The 27,736-nt window shown below is 53.0% G+C and overlaps 1 protein-coding gene across 2 annotated transcripts; it reads left to right on the forward strand.

The window, feature by feature from the left end:
* Positions 1-27,736, forward strand: MAPKAPK3 (MAPK activated protein kinase 3). 2 transcript variants are annotated; one of them, XM_041763473.1, is made up of 11 exons: positions 1-178; positions 433-700; positions 18,578-18,717; positions 19,910-19,974; positions 20,425-20,504; positions 22,914-23,037; positions 24,190-24,265; positions 24,615-24,739; positions 25,191-25,276; positions 25,549-25,629; positions 26,320-27,736. In XM_041763473.1, the coding sequence occupies exons 2-11, from the start codon at positions 485-487 to the stop codon at positions 26,473-26,475; spliced, it is 1,149 nt and encodes a 382-aa protein (XP_041619407.1). In that variant the 5' UTR covers positions 1-178; positions 433-484; the 3' UTR covers positions 26,476-27,736. The 2 variants fall into 2 exon arrangements, with proteins under 2 accessions (XP_041619407.1, XP_041619408.1); XM_041763474.1 differs by lacking the exon at positions 1-178 and adding an exon at positions 18,301-18,437 and having other exon boundaries at positions 546-700.

The raw sequence follows: 27,736 nt of genomic DNA on the forward strand, positions 1-27,736 counted from the left end.
AGGCTGACCGAGCCGGGCCCCAAGTCCGGGACGCTCGTGGGGGGTGGGGGGGCGGTCACGTGGGCTGCGGCCGGCGCGACTCGGCTCTAGGCGCTCGCGCCCCGGGCTCCCGGGACCGCGGTCCCTGCCCCTCGCCGGCGCCAGCCAGGTACTCTGCTGTCAGGGACGCCCTCGCCAGGTACGCCCTCCTAGGGCCCCCTCTACCTCCCCCCGCTCCGGCGCGCAGCCCCTTCCCCTCCTGCCAGGTGTCCCGCAGGACTCGCTAGCGCCCGGTCGCGCCACCACCGCCCCCTGCCTCGCGTCCGTACTTCGGACAGTTCCCTCCCGGCTCCCGGCGCAGTCTGCTGCCCGCAGCCCCGCCAGGCTCAGGGGCTCCAGGCTGGGGTGTACTGGAGGAGTCTAGGCCGAACTCATTCTTCTCTTACCCCCTAGGTGACCCCGGACGCGCCAGGCTGGGGTCGCCTCTGAGCGCCCCGCGGGGGCCATGGATGGTGAGACAGCAGAGGAGCCTGTGCCCCCTCAAGGAGCACCCTGCGGACCTGGCTCAGCTGGCGCTCCTGCCCTCGGGGGGCGGCGGGAGCCCAAGAAGTATGCAGTGACCGATGACTACCAGTTGTCCAAGCAAGTGCTGGGCCTGGGTGTGAACGGCAAGGTGCTGGAGTGCTTCCACAGGCGCACTGGGCAGAAATGTGCCCTGAAGGTTAGTGGCCCCTCACTGCTCCGCGGGTACCTGGAGGGCCCAACAGCAGAGGCCTGGGGGTGCACCAAGCTATGCCCAGGACCCCTACTAAGCTTCTTATGATCAGTATCTCCTTTCCTTCTCACACTCCCCTGTAAGGTCAGGCTCCTGGTTCTCCTTGCTTTACAGATGGGGGAAACAAAGCTTAGTCTAGTTAAACTCAGGGTGTCCCAGAGAGCAAGGGGTGGAGTCAGTATGGGTAGAGTCTGTTGGTCCCGGAAACAGGGAAGGAGTGGTTCCTGACTCCGGGTTTGTGGCTGGGCCTCTGTGTTCTGACCAAAGGTGGGGGGAGGGGCTCACTTGGCTTGGTTGTTCCTTCCATATGAAGCTCTTTTTTTTTTTTTTTTTTTTTTTTCCATGAGAAACTCTTTTGACTGGAATGGATCTGAGTTTCCCTCTATCTGAGGCTGAGTCCCCACCAAGCCTTGGGGTGAGGCTGCTTTCTCTTGTGGCCCCTGATGGCATGGGCTAGAGTAGGGGGTGGGAGCCTCCCAGGACTGGCTGGTGGGCAAGGAGGGTGCCCATCACACTTGTGAGCAGGAGGCTGCTGATGGGCTCCAGCTGAGTCACTGGCCCTACGTTGAAAAGGGCAGGTCTTCCTCCAAGCCTGACTCACCCTGGTTCCTGGGTGGAGGGCAGGCCAGCCATCTATCCATGTCACACCACAGGCTCCCTGGAGGCCTGGTAAAGAACTCACTGATACAGGTGGAATCCAGGGAGTTCTGGGGGTGGCTGATCTAGCCACATATTTCTGGCTTAAGTCATTTAGTTCCAGGCCCAGGACCCTGCCCCATACCCAGAATGCCTTGAATCTGTTGACACTGGGAGCTTCACTCAAGAGCAGTTTGTGCCATTGGCCACCTGGACAGGTAGATCATAGCAAGGAAAGTGGCTCCTGGAGGTTAGAATACTGCAAATGATCTTCTCATTTTACAGACATTATAATTATGAGCCTGAGTGCAGAGTTCTGCAGACGTGGCTCTAATCTCTGGCCTGCATTTGCCAGCTCTGTGACCTTGGACTAGGTCCTGGACTCTGGAAACCAGGTTTCTGCCTCTGCTTAGGGGGAAAGATAAAGAGTTGATGTGAGCTTGGAATGAGATGATGCCTGTAGAGTAATTGGTACTAGGCCTGATGCAGGCCTGGAGAGGTTATAGGACTTATTTAAGGCACAGTGTTTGCAAGTATCTGAGCAGGGACCTGGGTCCAACTCCCTGTGTTTTTCCTGGAGGCACTAGGGCTGATAGGATGGGTCTGGAGGAGGCTCAGGGCTGGGCTGGTGAGGCTGAGCCTTGGGCACAGCTTCCTCATCTACTAACCCAGCAGTGGAATGAGGTGGGGGGTGGGGCCCTATCTCTGATTCCTTTAGGGGAAAAGTGGCTCTTCTCAGAGGAGAGTCTCTATCCCTTCCCTCAGTACCGTCTTAGCTCTCTCGTCTGTGCTGGGGTCAGGGGTGGTCTGGGTAGACAAGGGGCCAATGGAAGCCAGAGAACTCTTCTTAATACCAAGGCTTTGGCCCTGTGAGCCAGGGCTGGGCTCTGACCCGCCCCTGCGGTGTTTCAGATGCTGTCAGCAAGGCAGAGATGGAGTAGGAAGACAGAGATCTTGGGCCAGGTAGTACCAGGTTTAAGCAGGGCTGGGTCCAATCTCTTCTCCATAGGTGTTGTGTCTGACAAGTGACTTTGGGGGAACTTCTGACTGCAACACTTTCCAAGATACCTCCTCTTGAATCTAGGGCCTCAATGCTTTCTCTGATCTAGATTGGGAAGTAGGACAGGCCTAGAACAAATTCCCCTCTGAGACCCCTTTAGGTTTTATGGGTGAATATGGCTAGAGCTACTGCCTTGGGCCTTCAGGACCTGGCCCTAGGAGAACATGGATTAAATGTGCCTCCCACTCCAACACCTTCCTTTGCTTGCCCCCAGCCCTCCTCTAGTGACCAAGTCTGGAATTTTCTACCATCTGGGAGGTCTTTACCATCTTCCAAGATGGTGCTAGCACAATTCTGAAATATTGTACTTGTACTGTGAGTGATGACTCTAGCCTTGAGGAGGAGAGTGGCATTTTTCTGCTTAGCCTCTGCCCCCTGCCATCTCTGTCCTTCTTGGTGGTACAGGCTGAGTGCCCTGGCCTCACTCCATGCCTGTCCTCTTCGCCCTGTTGCTCAAGATGGCAGATAATGCTTAGCTTGAAGCCTGGAATGTAACAGGCATTCATAAAACAGGAAGAGTTGTGGTCAGTGTCCTTGTAGCTGGGGGCCCTGGAGAGACAGACTCCTCCCCGGGACGCTGGGCCTCTTCCCCTTTCCCTCAGTCCCTGACCACTGGAGTCAGTGGTCAGAAATCATGTAGCTTGATTGGGATGAGAGATTGTATCAGAGGCCAGCATCTCCTTCCCTACTAACTTCCTGCCCAGCCCACTTACGGTCCTCTGCCTCATGGCAGGCAGAAGTGACCATGGCACTTTGATAAATAAAAGCAATATGAGGTTTTAAGAAGACTGAAGGGCTCTGCACGTGGGAGGAGAAGTAGAGTCTTCTTTCCTGCCCCTACTTTCTGGGCTCTGGGGCTAGGAGCCCTCCTCTCTGACCATGGGAGTATGTTGGAGACCCCTTGGGCCCCCAGTGCTCTTCTCTCCTCTTCTTTATCAAACCGAGTAGAGTGCTGGGGTGCTGGATCCACATGCTGGGGAGTTCTCGCATTGCTCCATGGGTGGGGCTGACCTGTTGAAGCTGGTGCTGTAGAGCTGGATTTGAGGCTGGGTGGGGCTGCCAGGCAGGCCAGGTACTTTCTCATTTGGCACCTACCACCCCCTCACCTGCCATCCCCCGACCGGTCAGATCAGCCTTGGCAGGGCCATTTGTTACTGAGTCAACAAATCAGGAAGCATGTGGAGGGGCTGGCAGCCCTGTCCAATGGAGTCCCCAGTAGGGGTTTCACTGTACCCAGCCTCTTCCCCAGGCTGCCCCTCTCCTGGAAGGAAAGAAGTTGAGGAGCTCGTGTGCTACCATGCTGGTAGAACCTGCTGAGCTGTCATTTAATTTAATTTTCTGTTTAAAAAGGATTCTAGGGATCCCTGGGTGGCGCAGCGGTTTGGCGCCTGCCTTTGGCCCAGGGCGCGATCCTGGAGACCCAGGATCGAATCCCACATCGGGGTCCCGGTGCATGGAGCCTGCTTCTCCCTCTGCCTGTGTCTCTGCCTCTCTCTCTCTCTCTCTGTGACTATCATAAAAAAAAAAAATAAAAAAAAAAAAAGTTAAAAAGGATTCTAGGAGGGTCATCAAACCCTAAAAAATGCAAATAGTGGAGTTTTTGGCAGAGATTGTTTTGAGCTGCTTCACATCTGCCCAGGTGGCCTTGCTCACAGGTTTAGAAACTGTGCTCAAAGCCTAAATCTCTGCTGGGGATGCCCTCTGCTGGGACTGCCAGGATCTTCCCATCCTATCCAGGAGCTAATGCCATCTCTCTAGGCCTCAGGCCTTGGTACTATGGATTCTAATATTCTCATAGATGGCTAACAGTTTTCCAGACTGTTCTGTCTGGCAGGCCCTGTCCCCAGTGCATGATATATATTCTCTTACCTAATTCCTGTCATTCCCATTCTGAGGATAATGTCACTGATATTCAGCAAGGTAGATGACTTGCCTAAATGCACAGCTGAAGAGTGGCAGGCTGTGATGTGAGCCTAGCAGTTTGAAACTAGAGTCTCAGCATTTAAATCACTCATGCCTCATGCTAGTTTATGGGGACGTAGGAGGCCGCTGGCACCATCCTCTGTGGTTCCACCAGGAGACCAAGTGCTGCTGCTCATATTTGTCTATATCTGCCCAGCTCTTCTCACTGTGCAGGACTGCTTGTGAGTGGACAGATGGTCCCACAGGCCAGCACACAAGGACATGATGGCTGTGGAACTGTCTCAGAAAGGTTGTGTGGTTCATCTCAAGGCTTTTGAGTCTCAGACAAGCCCAGCCCAGCAGACTCCAGACTGCCACAGGCAGGAAGTGAGGTCAGTCAGTGGGCGAGAGGAAACTGTGTCTGGGCTGGGCCAGCTAGAGGAGACTTCCTAGAAGAGACTGCCAGCTTTATTCTAAGCCTCTGGTCTGAGAAGGATGTGAATGACAGAGGGGGGCACAGGCTATATGTGACAACATGCCTGTTTTGACTGCTCAGCACCTGCTGTAGAGTACCACTTCCCCACTCACAGTCGTGTGTGTCCTGGCAGGATGTGGCTGATCTCAGTGGGGCAAGTGTCCAGGCCCCGACAGATGCTGGGAGCTGTGGAAGGACTCTGAGGGCTGAGTCTTCTTCTGTGGAAGAAGAGTTCATTACATAGGGCCTTGAAAAAAGGTCAGCGACTCTCCCTTTCATTCTCCCACAACTCAGATTCATACCTTAACCACCAGGGGCCTCTTTCTGTCTCTGGTATCTTCCCTCACTAAGTGGGCAAAAATTCTCCTTCCTTCCCCCAGAATTTTCTTTCATGACATCAACAAAACCCTCACGGAACACTGTTGCTCAGGGTGCTCTAGGGGCTTCTAGGTCACCTTGGCTGTCACTTAGTTCAGGCCGTTTGGGAAGGAAGGGCCTGGTCTCTGTGGCAACAGAGGTCTGTTTAGGTCTCTGCTGGGGTTTGTACTTGGGGAAGCTATTTCCCTACATGGATCCCTCATCTCTTCCTCTGAGGGCCTCCTTGGGATATCATCACGGGATACCTCTGTGAGTGGGCAGCAGATGGAGCATCTACTTGTGTAGTCCCCTCACCTCTTTTGGTCCAGCCTGGTGACAGGCTGCCAGGTGTCCAAAGATGCTGGTCACCAGGCAAGAGTTGAAGACAGTGGTGATCCTTAGGTGCGGTAAGAATATGCACCCAGCCCTCCTTTGTGTGTGGGTCTGCTGCTCTTAGGGCAATAAGAACATGGCTCCTGTATTTTTCTAGGAGAATTTCGATTCTGCTAGCCTTGCTTCTGTCTATTCAAGAACTTATGTGTTCCCATATGAGAGGCTCCCTGGGGTTGAGAGAGGGAAGGGCTTTGGGCTTGAAACCCTTCCTGACACTTTCTCCCTGAATGACCTTGGACAAAACGCAGTTTGAGAATCTTTTGCAAAACCATCATCTCTGTGGTGCAGTTGAACCCTGGGTTTGAACATGTGGCCAGAAGGGGGATTGAGTCTTGGTGGCCATAACTGTCCCTGCATTCCTGGTATGAGACAGCACAGGCTAGCAGACACTCTCCGAGGGCTGCCGAGTACATCTTTCGGTAGCCTGTTACTGGCCTTCGTGAGGATTCCCTTGGGCCCATTGTGCACCTGGGGAAGTCAGCCCCGTGTGGGGTGAGAAGGAATAGTGTGAAAGGAACTTTGGGTCCTGGATTCCTCCCTGCCCTCCCACCCTTTTGGAACTAGGTGGACTAGGCCCTGTGGAATTGTGGATAAAATCCTGCTCCTGGAAACTGTGGGGGTTTGCTTAGAGCAGGAGTAAGAGAGGAGGCTGCTATTTGAAGAGACAAGGAGCCTCAGGAGGCCTTTTTAGCACTGGACAGGTGAGAGACACAGAGAATATTGATTTGGGTTTTTTTTTGCAGATTTGGTATTTGGGTTGCCTTTTTCTTTAGACTAGGGCTTTGTCCTTGCTGCTTTCTCTTTATGGCACTTTCTGTTCTTCTTTTCCTCCTTGTCCCTTTCATTTCTTCTTTCCCCACTCTGTTTCCCCTGCTGTCACTTAGTCCCTTCCGTCTCTGGCCTTGCTACTCTCTGTCTCAAGAGTTTCAGACTTAATGGGCCTCTTCTCTGCAGCCCGCAGGCCAAGGACAGGTAGAGGACAGATGGGGGCTGGTCAGGTGCTGAAGAGTCATCCTAGTTACCCTGAAAGTCTCCCCCCAACAGCGACAGCGACAGCGTAGGGTAGGGGTAGGACAGGAAGGAGGAGCATCTGGCTGTAACCATGCCACTGACAATGTCATCTCCTGCTGCTGGCCTTGGCAGTCAGAGCAGTGAAGTCAGGAACATTTGGGCCAAGCTTGTAACCTGAGGAGTCCCCTGTGGAGTGTGGGAAGTCAGCTTCGGCCGTGGCCTGTGACCTCTACTGGGTCTCCTTTTATGGCTCAGTGGTGTGAGACTTTTGCTCAGGACAACAGTGTGAGACCAGTAACACTGTGACTCCCAAGGATTCTCTGGCTGACACTGAGTAGAGAAGGGGCTCGGGTCAGGGCCAGAGCCTCAGAGCCAGTGGGAGGAACTTGTGGACAGACTGGGAGGGCTTGAACATGAAGTGCAACCTACATCTGCTCTAGGGGCCCAAGCTGCATGTGAGCTGCCTTGCACCAGAGTACCCCAGAGCATCTGACTCTCTGGCCTGCACCCTGCACCTGACCCCCTTGGCTCAGTGACACTTGAGGCTATTTTCAGGGGTGTGATGGGCCAGGGCCTGAACTTGCTACACCCACCACTCCATTCCTAAGGGTTCAGCCTCCAACAAGGGACTCACAACTTGTTCTGTAGTTGTTCCCCCAACCTAAACAAGCCCCCTTCTCAGGTTGTGGTGGAGGAACAGGCAGGTACTCTCTATGCTCTCTGGCAGGCAGTGCACATGGGGTAGAAGTTGGGGGTGGGGGGATGGGGATAAGAGTACCCACTTATCCCTTGAGTGCTTCCTACATGCTAAACACGAACACAGAAGAATCTAAGAATGGGTTATGTCACCTCCATGTCATGGATACAGAGACTGAGATTCAGGAAGGCAAAGCAACTCATTCAGAGTCAGAGCAGGGACATGCCCTGGCTGGGCTGGAAGCTATCCCTGGGGGTCAGGAGCCAGACCTCTCTCCCAGGCCACAGTCCATCCATCTCTAAATTGAGGGGCTGGATTCTCTGCTTGACAAGAGCCCCCCTTCTAGCTCTGAAGATCTTTTCGGTGGGCAGTGATTGTGGGCATTGCCACGGAAGTAGGCAGGTAAGTAGTGGTGCAAGTAGATGGGCAGTGTAGAGACTGGCTAGAGGTGCCTCCAAGATGCTTGTCCCGAGCTAGCTAGTAAATGATGTTACTGGAGAACAGTCAGCTGTGTGGCTCCACTAGCAGGGTCTGTGTCCTGCTACAGACAGGAACTCAGAGTTCTGACTTAGGTTTTAAGATATTTTCCATTCTATTCCATTGCCCAGCTAAAACCTTTAGTCAGGCTGAGCCTGTACCGGGTTCATCATTGCCGTAGGAAGGCCTGAGATGGGAAAGAGTCACTGTTGCCTGTTCCCAGGGTGGGAGTGTCCTTCAGTGCTGCCAGGCCACTATCCAGGTCTCTCAGAGGACTTCCCCCTTCTCGTGGCTATGGCTCCAGGGCATGCTCAAACCCCAGGACATCTTCCCAGGAGTTGGAACTATCAGAGCCTTCTAGCAGGAACACAAACAAGGGAGAGAGAAGGCCAGGGCCAAAGGAAGTTGGAAGCCACTGTCCCTGCCTCTGCTGGGAGGAACCTGAGTAAAGCAATAGCTGCCTGTGTTCACCCAAGCCTGTGTGGGGAGCTATAGGGACATGGATGAAGCCAAGGGAAATAGAGCTGCCAGCAGATGTGATGTTGGCTGTTGGCTTCAGAAAGAGCAGATGTAGGGGGATAGAGTCAGAAGGTCCCCTAGGATCTCTACACTATGCCTCTAGGAGTAGTCTAGTCTGTACCCTCCCCCCCACCATTTATTCCTCTCTTATCTTTGTGACATCTCCTCCAGGGGGACAGAGACCAGCTGTCACTCATCTCAGAGCTAGAGGGCATTGGGTCTCCTGTCTCTAGGGCTGGCCAGGGGCATGGCCTGCTGGGTGCCTCAGCAGGAGTCCCCTGGGCATGGCTTCACTTGCCCTGGTCACCTCCTGCTTAGGGAACATGGCCATTGCCCTCTGTAGCCCCATTGGCTGTGTAGGCATCACTGTGGCACAACTGGCTGTTTGGGGGCTCAGACAGTGACTGAGATGGGGGGGGGTCTCTTCACGAGGAGGGACCATTAAAGGGACATTGCTTCTGAGATTAGAATAAAACACTTGCACTTGATGAAATTTTCCAGTCTTAGGATGAAAATGTCCTATTTTTACCCTGTCATAGGAGAAATAAAAACCAAGATAATGTTTCACCAATAATGTAGCTGATGTTTTCCAAAAAGGTGGCTTTTTTTCCTCTAAGAAGTTAAAAGGAGGATAATAGAACCCGGACCTCTGAGGCCTCAAAAGGCACCCTAGTAGCCTTTCCTCAAACCCTCTGTCAGAATTCTGTGGGTGGAATGCTGGGCTCCAATGCCTGCCTGGGGCAAAGGGACTTCTGGTTCTGCCACTTACTCTCATGTAATCTCCAAGAGAGGGAAAGGGAGAGGGAGAGGGAGAGAGAGAGAAAAAGAAGGTTGTAGCTCTCTCTGGGCCTCTTTCCCCTCCTATGAAGTAGATGCTGGTAGTCCCAGACCTGCCTATCCTCCTGTCCCCATTGCCATGTGTGAGGAGACTGCACACCCATTTCCACAGCTGGAGGTGAGAGACATTAAGTGATCAGCCCAGAGTTACCACATACTTTGTAGAAGGGGACGTTTCTCAAAAGGCTGCATGGAGGAGTTGAGGGGTATCAAAGTGGCTGCCATCTGAGAGTGAAGATGTGCCCCTTCCCTAGTTGGCCAAAGCTGAGAGCTGGCTTAGGGTTATCAGGGCTCTACCTTGCTCTTCCCACCCCCATCCCAGGGTCACTCCCCTGGGATCAGCCATCTTATCTTCTCACCACCCCGGAGGGTCTGTCCCTTTCTCTCTGGGCCTTTCACAGCAAAGCAGGCTCCAGAGACTCTAGATTTTTGGTCCATTTTTGCAAAGCCAGGTCCAATCCTGTCCCTCTCAGGGTTTGAGACCATTTCTTGTGACATGCTGGATTGCAGGGAGTCTGTCTCCCCTTGGTCCCAGAGGCTGCATCTGGATTTCCCCAAGTTCTGAAGGTAAAGAGTGTGGGGTACCTCAGGGCAGACCAAGGGGAATCCTGAAGCCCATTGGGCAAATCTCAAAGCCCATTTCCACTCAGTATCCCTTGGCACTGTGCTAATCTGAGCTCTCTATGTGTTCTTGTTCCATCCTCCTGGCCACCTGGGAACATGTATACTGTCACTGCTCCTATTTTCCAGATTGGACTACTGAGGTTCAGAGAGGTTGAATGGCCTGTCCAAAGCTATAGGCATGTGGAAGATGGAAGTGACCCCTGCATCTGGCATCCAGATGTGTCTGACCTGGAGGCCTGTGCCCGCAGCGGGTCCTTCATAGTACATAGTCCCCCGGCTGAGGTCACTGGGACCCCTGAGCCTGCCCCCATCTAGCACTTATGTTCTTGCTGTCCCTCTCCCTCCCTGCCTTGGAGTCCAGCTCAGCTCCCTCTTTCTGGAAGCATTCTTCCCCTCTCCCACCCATCTCTAGCTCTCCCCAGACCTGGTACTTTTGCCTTTGTTTCCAGGTCATCTGTGGCTGGTGGGAAACAGATAAACAGGCTATCAAAATTTAGCAAATTGAAGGAGCCTTTGTTCCTGAGACTCGACAATTTCCAAATGTGTGTTGGATCTCCTGTTGACAGAGCTTCCTGGGAAGACAGCCGGTTTGGAGCCTCAACCATCCTCTCCTCTCTCAGGACCTGGTAGGAGGCAGTCAGGGAGGCTCCCAGCCTAGCAGCTTCCCTACCCTCACTCCTGTGCTCTACTCCCTGCCATCAGGTGCTCTGAACTTGGCCTGGAAGGGGGTTGTTTGGGGACTCTTCTTCTTCCTGGGCTCCCTTGGGTGGGCTACCCTGTCTTGCCTGCTCTGCTAGGGTCTGGCTCTAGAAAGAAAAGAAAAGGGAGAGAAGGAGCCAGGACCAGTTCCCTAGGGTTACATCCTCATCAAGCACTCTAATTGGCAGTAACTCATCCATAGACCCCCAAATCCTTGAGGACAGAGTACCTGTGGCCATATTCTCAGCTCCAGCTCCAGCTCTAGGCCTAGCCCTCAGGCAGGGCCAGTAAATGTTGGCAGAAGTAGGGGTGGGATCTATAAAATGGGCAGGCCTCCCTGGGCATCAGGATGAATCTTGGTTCCCAGAAGACTCCCAGATGCAGAGGTGGCCACATGTAAGCCACAAAACTTCCCTGAGCCCAGTCTCCTGGGCACTGCACTGTGCAACCACCAAGTGCAGAGCCTAGTCTAGACCCCAAGATATGGGGCCAAGCCCTGCATATGAAAGGAGCAAAGTGGCTATCTGCGTTGGCCCCACTGCCTAGAAGCCAACAGATGGGTTCAAGTCCTGACTCTCACTGCCCAGCTGTGTGACTTTGGACAAGTCACTTAACCCACAGTTTCCCCACAGTTCAAGGATAATACTAGTTCTTCTCAGGGTATGGTGAACACTGAATGAGGTGATGTCTGTGATCAAATGCTGTGGGCAACACACCACTGGCAGAGCACCAGGCAGAGACAGCTGTCATGAGGGGGTTGCTAAAACTGATCTGACTGTATCAGCCCCTGAGCATCCAGCCTGGGCCTGGGCATTTGGGGTCAGTGGTGTCATGCGAGCTGACCTCCCTGGAACTTAGCCTGTGAGGAGGAGTGGTAAATGGACCAGGCAAGCCAGAAGACAGGATACGGTCAGAACTTAATGAAGTGAGGTCTGATCTGGCATGAGGCCAACTAATCCATAGCTGCAAAATTGGTTCCATTAGCTCCTTTAATGAGCTACAAAAGCTGGGGAAATGAGTGTGTGTGAGAGTAGCGGCACATGTCTGAGGCTCTAATTTGAAACTGTGGCTAGAAAGTTAGATTTGACACTGCCGGCAACTCTCCAAATAGCACTAGTGCCCTTGGATGGGATGGGGGTTGGGGGAGGGGGGACCATGGGTCTGGCTTTATAAGAGGATACTGAGGACTTAAGAAAGAAATTCCTGCTTCTGAATTCTGAATTTGAGGTCAGTCTATCCCATCCTATCCCTGAGGCTGTGCCCTCTGCTCTGAGTGGACAGAGCAGCCTAGGACGATCATGGGCCGGCCAGGGACCACAGTGAGGTGTGTTGTGGTGCTAGCAGCACAAGGCAGGAGTGGTCTCAACAACTGACCATAAAATGAATTTAGCTACTCCAGTGGTGTGTCTCTCATAACATTAGAGATCTGTCTAATGGGGAAAATAATCCCAAATAATCAGAACCAGGCGCCAGAAGGGACCTTAGATGTGGCTGAGTTGAACACTCTTATCAAGGAGGGAGTATGTTAGGTTCAAAGTGCTTTTTCTTATCCATGACCTCTATTCTCTGTAGAGAATAGAGGTTTCTCACAATGAACAAAACAGGAGTTGAAAACCCGTATTTTCCTGTAACATTCCATTAAATTCTGGAGCCTGGGTATTTGGTGTTGAACGTGTGCAGCACAATGTAATCAATAGCTCAGACATGCAGCTCTTCAATGTTCTAGAAAGTCTGCCCTTCCTTGCCTGAGGCTGGGATAAGATCCCCAAGTCGGAGACGAGGTATTGTGGGGGGACATACTAGTCCTTCTTATGTGTCTCCCTCTTCTCCATACTCTAGCACAGAACAAAGCTGGAATTCCCAGAAAGTAGAGGGTCTGGTGATGTAATCTCAGGCCCCTGGTGGGTATGCCAGGCTCCAATGCCACATGCTGGCCCTGGTCTTTAGGAGGGGATTTATATCAGATAGTTTCATATGAATCTTTCTGTACCAAAATTATTATTGAAGGCATCCTCAGAGTGTTATACTTTTCCCTCATGTAAGATCTGATGCTGAATCTCTTTAAGAATTTGGTCTTGGAAAAAGTTCAGTGAATGTCTATGCTTCTATTTATGAGGTGATGAAAGCCAGCAGAGCCTATCTGGTTTCCTTCTTTGCCAAGACTCTCAGGAAGCTCAGAATTAAAATGTGTCTGTCCTCAATTATAGTTATGAGCTTACATGGGTTTTTGGTACATTTTATTTTTCTCTGCATTCTAAAGAGAATCTGACTTTTTTTTGTTTTGTTTTATTTGATTTCTGTTATGCTTTAGGATTATAGAATGCCTGAAATCCTGTTGTCCATGAATAGAGCAGTGGAAATAATGGGACTTAAAGTGGCCCACTGGGCAGTGAGAACAACTGGATACCTGGCCTCCAGGAGATTCCCTTTGCTGTAAGGATGATGTTTCTCAGTCTGTGGGTTGTCATGAAATCCAGAGTTAGTATTTCTTAATTTGTTAGAGCCTCACTGATGGGAGAGATTGCAACCCAGATCTCTTCCCCCGGAAGGAGTAGGTGTTCTCACAGAGGCCACAGAGAAGCTTGGCCCAGGCTGTAGGTTAATTGGTCGGGAGTGTGGAGGTTGGGTTGGTTGGGGAGGATGCCTGTCCAGGCCAGTGGCCTTGTGTGTGAGATAGATGGAGATACTATGAACACTTTTTACTTGAGAAACCCCTGGCCGTGGGGTTAGCCAGATATGTACTACTGGATATGTGAGTGAGCACATGGGCCTGAGTAGGTGGCCTTTTGGGAGCTAAGAGATGGCTAGAGTAGGGTATTGGGGGCTTGTCCCAAAGCTGTGTCTTTACAGACATCCCAGTTCTGTTTGATGCTCTAGGAAAGCAGACAGAATGCTTTTACAGCTCTGGGCAATGTGAGGTGATGCAGAAGATGGGAGAGGAGGTCTGAGTGGAGGGATCTGGGCTTGGTCACCTGCTTGGGCAAGGCTGTCACAGGATGAGTAGTGGCAGCAAGATCTCTAGTCTTTCTTGGGCACCTCTCTGTGCCCAGTACCCCGGTAGGCAATTCTGAGAGATAGAAAATATTGGATGAATAAATCGACAGATGGGTGGAACTCTCTGGGAGTTCAGAGTCACTATTGCAGGGGCTGGAGACATGCACGCCCATGGCCCCACACTCGCACACATCCACCACCCCCATGCTCCCTAGACCTATACAGCCCCAGGGGCATACCCCTATATGTGCCTGCATCCATGTTCCTGTGCAACACTCCCAGCCCCCCCACACCCCTGCGGAACCCACACCTGTGCACACATTCATTTCAGAGTCGTTGCCTGTAAGTGTTAGTTTTGGTCAATGCCTCTACAACTTGGTGCCACCCCCTTCTCTCATTTCCCCTCAGGGATGGGTTGTCTGGACACTCAAAAGTCCCTTCTCTTCTCTGTTCAGCCTTGCTACACTCCAGCGTGGTGGCCCCAGGGCAGTGACTTCATTCTCCTGGACCTCTCTTTCCTCAATCTGTAAATTGGAGTTGCTGGCCCTGCCCAGCTGGCCTCACAGGGCGGCACCAGCGTTCCCATGAGATAAGGGGAGAGAGTGTTTTGTAAACTGCAAATTGTTTTCCAGTCAAATGTTGCTCTGGCTTTCCCAGCTCCTGAACTAGGGAGTCCTCCCTGTGAAGGCTGTCCTGGGGTGGGGGAGGAGGCAGTGTGGAGGGAGGGAGGAGCCCTGCTAGGCCAAGTCTCCCATTCCACCTGGTGCTGCTGGGGCTGGGGCGGGCGGCGGGGCGGGGTGGGTGGGTGGCACAGGCTCTTCTGCCTCAAAGTCTGCTGAGGGTTGTCTGGTGGGGTTGGCAGGGGTCTTGGCCATGTGGCGGTAGGCTCTGGGAGCTCAGAGAGTTTGGCAAAGGAGAGTGAGGGAGAAGGGAGAGGTGGAAACTGCTTCATCACAGCCTGAGGCTAAAGTAGAGTCGTTTGTTCAAGGAAATGTCCTCTCAGATTTGAGACTCATTAACTCCAGTGAGGGCCACATTTCCAGTACAGCCAGGAGCCCCTCCTCGCGGAGCAAGCCAGGGTTCTGTCTCCTGGGTGTGTGGGTGCCTGCTGGGCACTGGCTGGAGCTCTCAGGAGCCATCACAGGCCCTCAGCTTTGGTGGACCCCTTGGGGGCCCAGGGACAGGGGGTGGGAGGGAGGCAAGGGCAGAGGCTGCTGAACTGGATTGTCAGAGGGCTATGCTATCTTCTTTCCTTCCTAGCTGTGATCCAGGACCAGGTAGCCCTCATTGGGTTCAGGCATTTGGATGTTGGTCTGTGGAGCCCCAGGGGCTGTGCCATGGGGAGGTGATGTGGGAGTGGGGCCATAGTAGTTACTTTGGGAGGAGACCCTGACCAGAGGTTTCCCTTCCCCCAATCTAGCCCAAACACTGTAGCTCAACATTAGGGAAAGAGAGGCCCAGAGAGGCAAAGGAACCACCAAAGGTCAGTCTGAAAGTAAGAGAAGGACCTGAGCCTCCTCTCCTAGACCGGTGCTCATTTCCATGCCTGGGAATATCGGGGCTCTCGCTTGGGGACATCTTATATGAAGGGTTATGTGGACTCATGTACCTGCGTGAATGAAGCCAATGGATTGCCATTTATAGCAATGGCCTTGTGGGCTGAAGTGGTCAGGATGGGCTCCTTGGAAGAGAAGGTAAAGTCTGGTTCACCAGGGAGGGTGGGTGAGGCACAGTGGGGAGCAAGTTTGGCCAGGTTGTCATGTCTCTCATTTGTTGACCCTTCCTGGGTCCTTCTCAATTTAATTTTATTCTGTCCTCATGATGAGTTGTGAGGGTGTCTTCCTCTTACCCCACCTTACAGATCTGTTCAATAAGCCTACAAATATAAACTGAGGCAGTGCTCTGTGCCAGGCTCTGAGTCCCAGTACTAGGATCCAGAGGTGACCCAGCAGGCTGACCATGCCCTTGAGGGCCCATGATCTGATAAGGGAGGCAGCCTGGTGCCCACCAGGCTGGGGGATCAGCTGTGGGGTCTGGGACCAGTTACTTCCCCTCTCTGTGCCTCTATTTCTCAGCTAAGGAATGGGGAAAATGAAGCCCCTTGCTCCTAATATTTAGAAAGGGCTCAGAACAGAGCCAGGCACATCGAAAGTGCAGTATCTATACATGTGTGTTTGTTTAAAGAGTTATCACAGGAACAAGCTAATTGTAGGTTGTGAGCCAGTGTAGCACAGGAGGGTGGTAGGAAGGGCAATGACATGGGAGCTTGCTGGGAAGCTGGAAGCGTTTCTGTCTTGGGGGTGTGGGTCACATAGGGGTGCATAGCTGTCAAAACTCATCAAGATGGACTCTTGAGACCTGTGCACTTTACTATATGTGAAGTATACCTCAGTGAACAAAACACATATATAAATAAAGAAAAGCTGAAGGGAGAGTGAGGGATCCTTGATGTCCTTCTTTGTCAGGGTGGTCAGGGAGGGCTTCTGAGAAGAGGTGATATTGGAGGGAAAGGAAAGAGGAAGGGAAAGGTTCTGGCTATGGGGAAGACAGAGGTGATATTGGAGGGAAAGGAAAGAGGAAAGGGAAGAGGAGAAGGTTCTGGCTATGGGGAAGACAGAGGAGGAAACTGAGGAGGTTTGGGGCCACACTCAAGGCCAACCCGAAAGATCGAGAGTGATAGCCCAGGAGGTTTCTTGGCAGCTGGGCCTAGGTGGGTCAGGTGCAGGGCTCTGGCCTCTGTCATCACCCCTACAGAGAGGCTAGTGGGGACATTTATTGTGTTTTCTGGGTATGGTCCTCTCCCCACCCCTATGCCTGTTCTCAGAGCCTTGGCACTCAGAAAAGGACTATTTTCATCCGTGTGGGAAATGAGTTTCTAAATATGGACTGAGTAGGGTAGGAGGCATTCAGAGGTTCCAACTCAGGGCAGCTCCACCTGCTTGCCCACCTCAGCGAGGCGCAGGGTATAGGCTCAGGCCATGAAGCCCTCGGGCCCCTCCTTGGCCATCTGCTCCCCTCCTCCTCTCCCTTCCACAGGCCTTCCTTCTAACACCATGTCCACCCTCCCACCCTTTGTTTGTTCAGGAGCCCAGTGTTTTCTGTGGCCCTGGCCAGGAACCTGCAGGCCAACTCTACTGGAATTGCCCTAAAGCTATTCTCAGCCTGGTGGGAGCTAGAGAGGCAAAAACCATAGGAGGAGATGCCAGGAGGTCTTTCCAGAGGAGGAGACATCTGAACTGAGCCCAGAAGTTTCCTGAAAAAGAGGGATTTGACCCAATGGAGAAGGAGAAGAGCAAGAGTGCACATGGCATAGGCAGAGTGAGGACTGCTCCAGTCAACAAGTACATCATTATGACCAGAACAGAAAGGGTTGGGGGTCAGGGGTAGCAGGCAATGAGAGGGAGGCAAGCCTGAGTGCCAGGGAAGGAGGTGGGGATAAAGAGTGGGGGCAAGGATAGGTGGGGCTGAGGACCCCACTGGGAGGTTTCTGGCTGTGTACTTGGGATTTTACGAGAGAAGAGAGAGGATTTGGGTGTAGGGTAAGATGCCAGAAGCAGGACAGAGTGAGGAGGGGATCCAGGAGCCAGCCTGGAGATGTCTACAGGACACTGTCAAGTCAGGCCAGACTGGGGAGGAGATGGCAGGGGGCAGAGAGAAGTGTAGGGAGGCCACGCAGAAAAGGATGCAGAGGAGACAGAGTAGGGAGGGAGGATGGTGCATCTTGGGTCCTATGGCTAAAGACTGGGATACCCTTGGCTAGAACCACCTCAACACAGTGGGGGTGAGCTGGTGTGGTGAATGGGGATGACTGAGCCCCTGTTCCCAGAAATGTGAGCAAAAAGCTGGTGCTTAGTAGCCATGTGGGCATGGAGCTGAGAGATGTTCTGGGAGGCAAAGGCAGCAGGAGCAAGGACTGGTTTCCAAGCTGGGAGTCTGTCCACAGCAGCTTCTATGTGCCCCCATCCTGGACTGCTTAATGGAGCAGGGACCCCACCCAAAACTGATGGAGGGCCTTTTACCCCCAGGCTAGGGCCAAGGTGAGCAGCTCCAGGGATGGAGGAACAGCCGTGGGGCAATAGATGAGAGAACCTACAGGCTTCCTCTATACCTCAGTCGACCTTTGCCTAGAGAGCTTGGTCCTGGAGTCTGCCCCATGCAGTGCCTTGGCAGAGGGGAAACAGTCCTGTAGAGGAGGACACCAAGGCCAGGGATGGCCCAGGGTCCTTGTGGGTGCTGAGAAAGATGAAGCTGATCTGAGGCCTAGGCTTGAGGTCTGACTGTGGTCCCCAACCCTGATCAACTATGAAACAAATTAGGCAGGGTCTCGGGTGAGCAGCGCTGTGGGAGGATGGTTTGCTCTGCTCTCCGCATTCTGGACCACCTCACCCTGCATGCTGTTTTCTCCCCTACACCTCCACCCAGCAGGACTGCTCAGGGCCTTGCTCATTTCCGGTGATTGGCCTTCTGATTGGCAGCCATAGCCTAGGGGCAGCCTGGAGCTGAGTTAACCTGAGCAGGGATCCTGATGCCCGCCCACCCGCTGCATACCATGCTGTGATGCATCCTATGGGGATGATTCTGTTATTACTCCATTTCACAGAGTTGTGGGCTGTGGCTTGGAGCTGTGAATGTTTGCCTGAGGTCACACTGAGTCACAGGAGGAATTCAGCCCCAAACCCAGGCCTCAGCCCATTGGGCTGTCCCCTCCTTCAGCTAGGGTCCCTTTTGCACCCAGCCTCTACCTCTGGCTCTACAACTCTTGAGCCACCCCATTGTAAAAATGGAGTTCAAGGGATATGTCTGGGGTCTTCCATCTGATGTGCCATTTGTCCAAAAAGCCCACTCAACTGCCACTTCACTTGCAGCCCCCAAGAAGGAAAGCAGGCTTCCTCTGGCCTCTGAGCCTTTCCAAGCCATCAAGTACCTCCCAGGGCCTTCTTGTGGTCATTGGACCACAAATCACAGAAATCTGGATTTGAATCCTCATTCTTCCCTTCACAAGGTGGGTGACCTTGGGCAGGTCACAGGCCTCTCTTGAGCTCACATATTCTTGTCTGCAAAGTGAGGGTGGTGGCACCCTCTGGGTGGCTGCTGGGGAAGTGGGCTGTGTGCCTGACACTTTCTGTGCCTACCTGCTCTCAGCTCCTGTATGACAGCCCCAAGGCCCGGCAGGAGGTGGACCACCATTGGCAGGCCTCGGGTGGCCCTCACATTGTGCGCATCCTGGACGTGTATGAGAACATGCATCACAGCAAGCGCTGTCTCCTCATCGTCATGGAATGGTATGCTGGCCCATCCAGCTTTGGTGCCTCTTTGGTACTCCTGTGGTCCCCAGGCTCCCACCATTCTTCTAGGGGACCTTCTTGCTCTTAATATAGCAGCTCTGGGAGGCACCCCAACCCCGGAGCAGTAATGGAGGGGCAGTTGCAGGCCTTGCCCATGGCAAGGCTGTTCCCACCAGGGTGGGCAGGGAACTACAGGGGTTCCTATATGGCTCCCTGGGTGTGATTTCACTCTGTGAGGAAGAACTGAAAGAGTTGTCAGAAAAGGTAGGCAGGCCCTGAGTGTGGGTGGGGTCGGGGGTTGGGGAGAGATTTGGGAGGAGCAGGACACACATAATCACCTCCACCTTTTCCTTCTTACCTGGGTTTCTGTTCCCGTGTCCCACCAGATACTAGGAGCCAGTGGCCTCTTCTACCTTGTACTTCTCCCAGTAGCACTGTGGCTCAGCCCTAGCCTTCCTCAAACCCTGAGTCTTGTGTCTGGACCTTGAGCTCCTCCCCATCTACCTTTAAGCATCCCATCCTCCTACAGGTTAGCAGCTCTTGAGTCAGATTTGAGGTTCAGATCCTGGCTTTACCACCCACTAATTGTATGATTTTGGGTAGCTCTTAACCTCTCTGATTTTCTGTAACTGCTGTGTAAAATGTGGAAGAAGATCTTTTTTTTTTTTTTTTTGGAAGAAGATCTTAAGGTAGTATTTGCCTATACCTGACTCCACATTCTAAGTGCTCTGTGTATACTGCTTATTCAGTTTGCACAACTTTGTGATATTGGTGCTATAAATCTCATTTTACAAAAGAGAAAGCTGAGGCACAGAGAGGTAAAGGGACCAGGCCAGGGTCACATAGCACTGTAAGTGTTCAGGAAATAGTGGTTATGATGATGACAACTGACATCTCCTCCCTTATTTGAGGAAAACTCAGACTTGGATGAGGATTGGCCTGCCCTAGGAATGCAAGGGCCCCCTGATGACCTGAGGATCTGAGCCTACCCTAGTTCTAGGAGACCAGGTCAACCCACCCAAGCTGATGGCCTGCTATACACCAGATTCCGCAGGGCACAGGGAGGCTGCCCGTAACTGTTCCCCAGGGGCAGGGTGGGCAAAGCCTAATCTCTGGGCCCACGATTCAGGGCAGGGGCAGGCTGACACCTGATTCAGGGGGCCCTACTTCTAGTCACTTTCTCTTCTAGCATGGAAGGTGGTGAGCTATTCAGCCGGATTCAGGAGCGTGGTGACCAGGCTTTCACCGAAAGAGGTACGTGTACCTCTTGTACCAGGGCCAGAGGGGCCACACAGAGTTGCTGTGTGATGCTGGGCACGGCCCTGCTCCTCTCTATGCCTGTCTCCCCAGTTTAACAAGAGAGGGTGGGGCAGGATGTCCATACCCCAAGAGTTCTATAAGTTTGTAACATCTTGTTGGAGATGGATTGTCCATGGCCTTGGGATGGAGGCTTCAAAGCCTCTTGGTGACAACCAGCACCTTAGCTGGGAAGAGGTAGCCCAGGCCTAAGGAAAGAAGTCCAGATGGGCTGCGGCTTCCCCAGAGGAAATTAGGATGACTGTGTTGGGGTATAGGATGGGTGTCCTGGGTAGCAGGACTCCTATCACCATCTTGTGCTGCTGCAGGGGGAATGATAGGGTGGAAGCCCCAGGCTCCTGGACCTTTGACTGGCATCACTGGCCCTTCCTCTCTCTGTGTCTGCAGAAGCTGCAGAGATCATGCGGGATATCGGCACCGCCATCCAGTTCCTGCACAGCCAGAACATTGCCCACCGAGATGTCAAGGTGAAACACTAGGTTGGGGAACCAGAGAAGGGAATACACAACCCCTAATGGCTCCCAGCACCCACTAGATGGAGGCAGGTTTCCTTGATCTGCATTCTCTGTCCCTCAGCCCAGACCGCTCTTCACAGCCACTTCTGTGGTTCCAGCATACTCATTCTGCTCTAGCCAGATCAGTCTCCTTGTTTCTTTCAAACACTGTGTAATCCCAATAGGCTTTTTAAAAAAATATTTTATTTATCTATTCATGACAGATACACAGAGAGAGGCAGACACACAGGCAGAGGGAGAAGCAGGCTCCCCACGGGGAGCCTGATGCAGGACTCAGTCCCAGGACCCCAGGATCACATCCTGAGCCAAAGGCAGACACTCAACCACTGAGGTACCCAGGCACCACCCCCAATAGGCTTTAGAAGAACTGGATACCTACCTCAAGCCAGTAGACCCTGACAAGCATCTTGTTTAATCCTTACCTAACCCTATGAGGTAGGTGCCATTACCCATTTTACAGAAGAGGAAAACAAGTCTCAGAGATTGTGTCTTGCCTAAGCCTGAACAGATGCTGCACTGGTATTTATTAACTATTATCTCATTCTTTCAGCAAGGATTTTGTTTTTGTTTTGTTTTTTTTTTAAGATTTATTTATTTATTTGAGGAGGGGAGGGGTGGGGCAGAGGAAGATAATCCTTCAAGCAGACTCCCCATTGAATGTAGAGCCATCCCAGGAGCCTGAGATCATGACCTGAGCCAAAACCAAGAGTTGGGTGCAGAACTGATGGAGCCACCCAGGTGCCCTCATCAAGGATTTTTTGTGAACATTCAGTGTGCCAGATCTGAGGAGGCAGAGGCTGCCTGCCACTGTTGGGGCTTCTGTGAAGTAACAGCCTTAGTTTCGATAGATTAGGCCCTATAATGCCAGCATTTAAAAAAAATGTTTTTTAATGCCAGAATTTTTAGAAAAGACTTATTTCATTTATTTTAGAGAGAGAGAGAGAGAGAGCAAGAGAGAGCGATCATGTGTGCGAGTGGAGGGAGGTGTGGAGGGAGGAGCAGAGGGAGAAGGTGGTAATAACCAGACTCCCCGCTGAGCGGGGCTCCTTTCCAGGAGACTGAAATCATGACCTGAGTTGAAATCAAAAGTCCCAGGCTCAACTGACTGAGCCACCTGGGTGCCTCTAATGCCAGCATTTTAAGGGAAAGAAGCTGTTTACTAGGAGGCAAGGAGGAATGAGCAGAGGGGGTCCCATTCCTGGGTCTGCTTGCTCTTTCAGTGGACGGGCTTCAGACATGTTCTGGAGGCTCAGCTCTCTACATGTCCTATCCAGGGAGGACTGGGTCCTAGAGGTCAGCAGGAACAAATGGGTGAAATGCAAACCATGTGAGGCAGCCCCATGTACATACACATATATGTGCCCACCACGAGAGCAGAATCTACAAGTCCTGAGTCGTCTGCCCCAAGTCTAGAGTATCATCTTGAGGTCTGTTTCCTCCTGAGACTGGGCTGAGAGGAGCTAAGGGCCCAGCTGCGGCATCAGGTTCTTCCTCTGGCTGAGTATTGCCAGCCCATTTATCCTTTGATTCTGGATACACATGGACCCACGACAGGCTCACCTTCTGAACCCTTGCTTTATTTTGGCTCTGGCTTCTTTTTTTTCCCCCCGAAAGAGAGGGAAACCTTCTGTAGAGGTGACTCCTTTGTGTAGACTAAACATACTTTCCTGTTTTTATCCCAGTCCAAGATCAGATCATCTCAAATAGAACCAGAGAAAAGGCTTTCACTGGCCCCAGACTGGAACTCCATCCAGCACCCTGTCTTTCTAGCCTAGCTCTGCTCGACAGTCGCCCCTTTCCTACATGGCCCTAGGTCCTACCCATTCATTAAAATCTAGCTGCAGGGCTGCCTCCTCCATGCATACCTCCCCACTGCCGTCTTCCTCCAGGCCTCTGCCTCTGTGCAGCTCCTGGGGTCTAAGTAGTGGGGGCCTTCTCCCTGAGCAACCTCAGGCGGGTTGCCCTGTTGCCTTGTTCTGGGTTGGGTACAAGACATGTGCTTGGTGACATGAGCAGCCTATCCTGCCCCAGAATGGTCATTTTGGTATTTCATGGCAGCATCACCAACTCAGGCTCAAATTTCCTACCCCTGGCCTCTCTGTGGCACTTGGCTCTTCACAGCTTTGGCTGAACACTTGCCTCTGTTTCCCTTCTGCAAAAGGAGGATCATCTCCTAGCCACCTTGGTCTTCTCCATATTTGACCCACATTGTTGGCGACCAAGGCCCAGGTCTTTTTAGTGAGATGGAGCTGGCTCCTTCTGAATTGATTGGGGTGATGGAAGTCTGCCTGAAGGTCATCTTGACACTCTACCCCCACCTGGTGCCTGACTCCAGACCAATGCTTTCTCTTTCTGGCCCAGCCTGAAAACTTGCTCTACACGTCCAAGGAGAAGGATGCAGTACTCAAGCTCACCGACTTTGGCTTTGCCAAGGAGACCACCCAAAATGCCCTGCAGACACCCTGCTACACTCCCTATTATGTGGGTGAGTCCTGGGCCCTGCTTGCTGTGGGTCCTGTGAGTGGCAGAAGCCACAGGGTTAAAGCCCAGTAAGGAGGAAGGATTCTGTCTTCGTGGAGGCGGTGACGTGGGGGGCCGGAGGCTGCAAAAATATTCTCCCAAACTTCAGCTTCTGCTTTTGAAAATAGATCCAGGAAAATTCTGGCTGTGGCCTGTGAGCTGAATGACATCACAGCAGCTCTAAATATATACGTGATAAAAGGCTGCCATCAGCTTGGGACGGAGCCCAACTGTGGTTGTTTTTCTCCAGTTTTTATCTTTCTGGGATTCATATTCAGAAAGTAGGCAGGCCTTTCCTCTCATATTAGAAGGATACAGCCAGCCACTTGTCTTGAGGGAGAGGGTCCCTTAGGCCAGGGCAGGAATCGGACTTGGAGGTGGCACATGCTCATGCTGCCTTGGAGAAACTTCCTGCTCCCTTGCAAGTGGGGAGCCCAGATCTGGAAAAGCCCCTGCTGAAAAGGCTCCTGACCTGAGAGGTGTGATGCCTCGCTTTACCAAGGGCTCTTTCCCCTCAGGGGAGGCCTTCTCAGCGAGCTACTTAAGGAGTAGGGAGCCCCTGAGATGGCTGAGATGGCATCCTGTTTACCAGGATGTGTTTTGCAGTATCTTGGCTTAGAAATCTTCTGGCCTACCCATCTTATCACACAGGTGGGAAGAACCAGGCCCCATGGGATGGTGGCCAAGCTGAAGGTGGAAACCAGAGCTCTCCTCCAGCCCCCGCCTTGTCCGCGGCCTAGGCCATGCATCCACGGAGACCAGGGACCCAGGGCAGCTGGGGGGCTGAGGCTCTCTCACCTGTGGTGGGGCCGTACCAAATCCTAGACTGGCCTTCTCTCCCTTTCTTCCTCACCAAGGCTGATATCGCCCCCAAAGAAGCTAGGAGGCTATCATTCTTTACAGCCCAGCCGAAAAGTGGGTTTATTTTTTCTGGGAGCTATTTTACCTCCCCCAACTTCACACACATGCTGCCTTCCCAGAAGGTGCCAGACACCAGTCTGCTTTGCCCCACCCCCAACCCAGGCACCTGCTCCCCACCTTGCTCAGGCTTCAGGCTCCTATCTGGGCTCCAAGACCCTTGGGGCTGAGAGCCCTCCTGTACCCTCTGCCCTGGTAGCTCCTGAGGTCTTGGGTCCAGAGAAGTATGACAAATCGTGTGACATGTGGTCCCTGGGCGTCATCATGTACATCCTGTGAGTACCACCCCCCTCAACCTCCTATACTGCCTACTTCCTTGTGTACTCAGTACCACTTCTGCCCCCATCCCCACCCCAACCCTTGGTGAGGGCTTTGACTGGGCCATTCATCATGCAGGCTGCTCTTCCCTTCTGGTCAGGGGACATCCCTCCTTCAGGTTGCTGGAAGGTCTCTCCATGCCAAGGGCAGATGACATTCCTGGGATGAGCCCAGAGTCCAGAGGGCTAGTATTCTTGCCAAGGTGGCTGCCTTGGTGGCTGTCTTCCCAGTCAGGGATTTGGGGGGAATGAGTCCACCCTGATGCTGCCCTCACACCTGTGCCTTCGGCCTCCCACTCTCTCCCAGCCTGTGTGGCTTCCCGCCCTTCTACTCCAACACGGGCCAGGCTATCTCCCCAGGGATGAAGAGGAGGATCCGCCTAGGCCAGTATGGCTTCCCCAATCCTGAGTGGTCGGAGGTTTCTGAAGATGGTGAGTGAACCTTCTGCCCCAGTTCGCTCCACCAGACCCCATTAGCCTTCATCCTGCGAGATACCACTTCAGTGTCAAAGCAACCTATTTTCAAATCCTGGGTATGTGACATCCCACTTCCCATTTCCCAGCTGTGTGACCCTAGGCAAGTCACCCAAACTTTCTGAACTTCAGTTTCTATATCTGCTAAATGGGCTCAAAACTTGCCTCCTCAAAACTTCCTTGAACTCCTATCCCTTATTAATATTTTCCCTTTGGGGACCACAGACAAATTTGCCCTGTATCCATTCTCTATGGCTGCTTAATAAGTTGCCCCCAACACTTGGTGACTTAAAACAAGAAACAGTTATTAGCTCAGTTTTGGTAGGTTAGGAGTTTGGCAGCACATGTAGAAATAGGGCAACTGGCTCTGAGGAACTCTGCGACCTCCCCACCCCCCTCTATTCCCTAGCCAAGCAGCTGATCCGTCTCCTGCTGAAGACTGACCCCACAGAGAGGCTGACCATCACACAGTTCATGAACCATCCCTGGATCAACGTGAGCACCTCCTTGTCCTGTGGTGGGGGTGGGTGGTGAGCTGGAATGGGGCAGTGGGCAGGAGGGTAATAGCTCTGGAGGGCCCTGGTGCAAGCCACAGATGGGTGGTGGGACCCCACCAAGAGCCTGATTTTGCCACTGCTCTGTTTAGGCTCCTTTACCTCCCTGAGCCTTGCTTCCCATATCTGAGGCCAGAAGAAAGGGGGTAGGGGCTGGGAGCCAGTGCTGTCCCATGCACCTGTTCTAATCCATGGGCTTGGGGCTCCTTCCAGCAATCAATGGTGGTGCCCCAGACGCCTCTTCACACGGCCCGAGTGCTGCAGGAGGATAGAGACCATTGGGATGAGGTCAAGGTGAGTGAACACTGTCTTAGTCTCCCACGGTCTTGGGAAAAGGAACTCCAGGGGGGTGGCTCCTGAGAGCCTGAGTCATCAGCCTCTCCCCTGTTCCAGTACACAGGGTGTCACTAACTGCACCAGTGGTCCAGCGGGGCATTCAGAGCACTGGGTGGCATGACCCCATTCAGGATGGCACTCATGGCACACTGGGACTTGAGGCCAGGGGCTCAGTGAAGGAAGGGGCTTTGGCCATAACCCCCCTTACAATCTACATTTGGGAGGGAGGTCAGCTTGGCTTTAGACTCAGCAGGTTTGAGCCTGGTGTGAGCATATGGGACAGCAGCTCAGAGCCCCAGGACACCCCAGGCACAGTCTTTAGGCTTCAGTCCCTTGGGTCCCCCACAGGATGTGTCCCCTGCAGGCCTGTGATTCTTAGCAAGTGGCATAGGTCCAGGTCCCTGTCCCACTCACCCTTGGTGTGGTCGCAGGGGGTCACTATACTTTCTCTGCCTTAGTAGATAAGTCACAAAGGAAATGGAGTGTGGATTATGTGACACAGGGGATGACCCACTGTTGGGTGTGCAGTGGGTGCTCGGGCAATATTGGCTATCACTGCCCTCATTGACATTAGTAAGGGGCTGGAGACAAGAGGGTGATGGCTCTTGAGGCCAGTACATCCTGACTTCTGTGGACAATTGTCATCAGGAGGAGATGACCAGTGCCCTGGCAACCATGCGTGTGGACTACGACCAGGTGCAGATCAAGGATCTGAAAACCTCTAACAACCGGCTGCTCAACAAGCGGAGAAAGAAGCAAGCAGGCGGTGGCTCCTCAGCCTCACAGGGCTGCAACAACCAGTAGCGCATGGGGCCATGGACGAGCCAGGCCTCTCCACGTGGGGGACAGACGGGACTGTGCTGAGGCCCTGCCCCAGAGGGCCTGGGGTCATTTTTTTTTCTTTTTAACAAAATGATCATTTTGTTGTGTTTTAATTTGTCACCTAGAACATCAGGATGGGGTACCGTGACTCCAAACCTCCTTAGAGGGGGCCCAGAGCCTGGGAGTAGGGAGCCACCTGCTGTAGCTGCAGTGCCTTTGGCCAGAGCAATCTGAGTGAGATGGAGCTCTGTTCTGTGCCGGGGCATGGCTTTAGACTTCTGGGGTACCAGCAGTTGTGGCAGGCTTCCCTCGTCCCTCGGAGACACCCCCCTATAGGGTGGTCAGATGGGCCTGGCCTTGGGAAAGGCGGCTGGCCATTGGTTGCCATGGTGACCAGGGACTGGCTTGCTGTCTGTGAATGCTGAGTGAGAGAGCCAGGGAGGGAGAAGGGGCAGTTGAGGGTCTGCCTCTGCCTGCTTGGGGAGGCTGGGCCCCTCACGCTGCTCGACCCTCTCAGGCTTCCTCCCTTCGGTCTCCAGAGGCCTCAGGGAGGCCGCAGGGTCGGAGGCCCAGGGTTGGTCTGCCTGCCTTGCCGGGCAGTCCCGCCTATCTTGCTGCAACTCCATCGCACATGGTCCTTGGAGCTCCCTCCTTGAGTCCCTGGGCCTACCGATCCTGTTACTACCTTTTACCCAGAGTGGCCTTTCATCTCAGGGGAGGGTGGGAGGTATTTTTAACCCTTTTCTACTTTGGAAAATGTCACTGTGACAAAAGCCAGTACAGTTCTCCTGCCCCCACCCACTCATTGGATCCCAGGCAGGAAAGCTTCTCTCTGTAACGGTTCATCTTTCACCTTGTTCTGGTTTATGGCAGGGGCTGTTTCCTGGTGTACTTTTGTGAGGGTGGGGGCTTCCCATTAATCAGGGGTCTCTTTCTACACTCTTGGTCAGACCCAAGGCAGTGGAGAGAAGTGCTGAGTGATGCTTAGAAGGTCTGGACCCTCCAGAGAGGATCCTTTCCTTGCTGGCCCAGGCTTACCCAGTGTCACACTGGATAAGTGTTAGTCACACTGCCCAGGGTAGCCTCATGGCTCTCAGAGCCTGATATGGGCCTGACAAGTGCCTGCAACCCAGCCTGGTTCCTGACCTTTCACTCACTGGCTGGGAAAGCCTAGCCCACATCAGATAGAAAAACACTGCTGGGTTTTACATCTAGATAGTAATAAATACCATTTTGGCATTTC

This window comes from Vulpes lagopus, chromosome 7 (genome assembly GCF_018345385.1).
Source record: "Vulpes lagopus strain Blue_001 chromosome 7, ASM1834538v1, whole genome shotgun sequence".
Lineage (NCBI taxonomy): Eukaryota > Metazoa > Chordata > Mammalia > Carnivora > Canidae > Vulpes > Vulpes lagopus.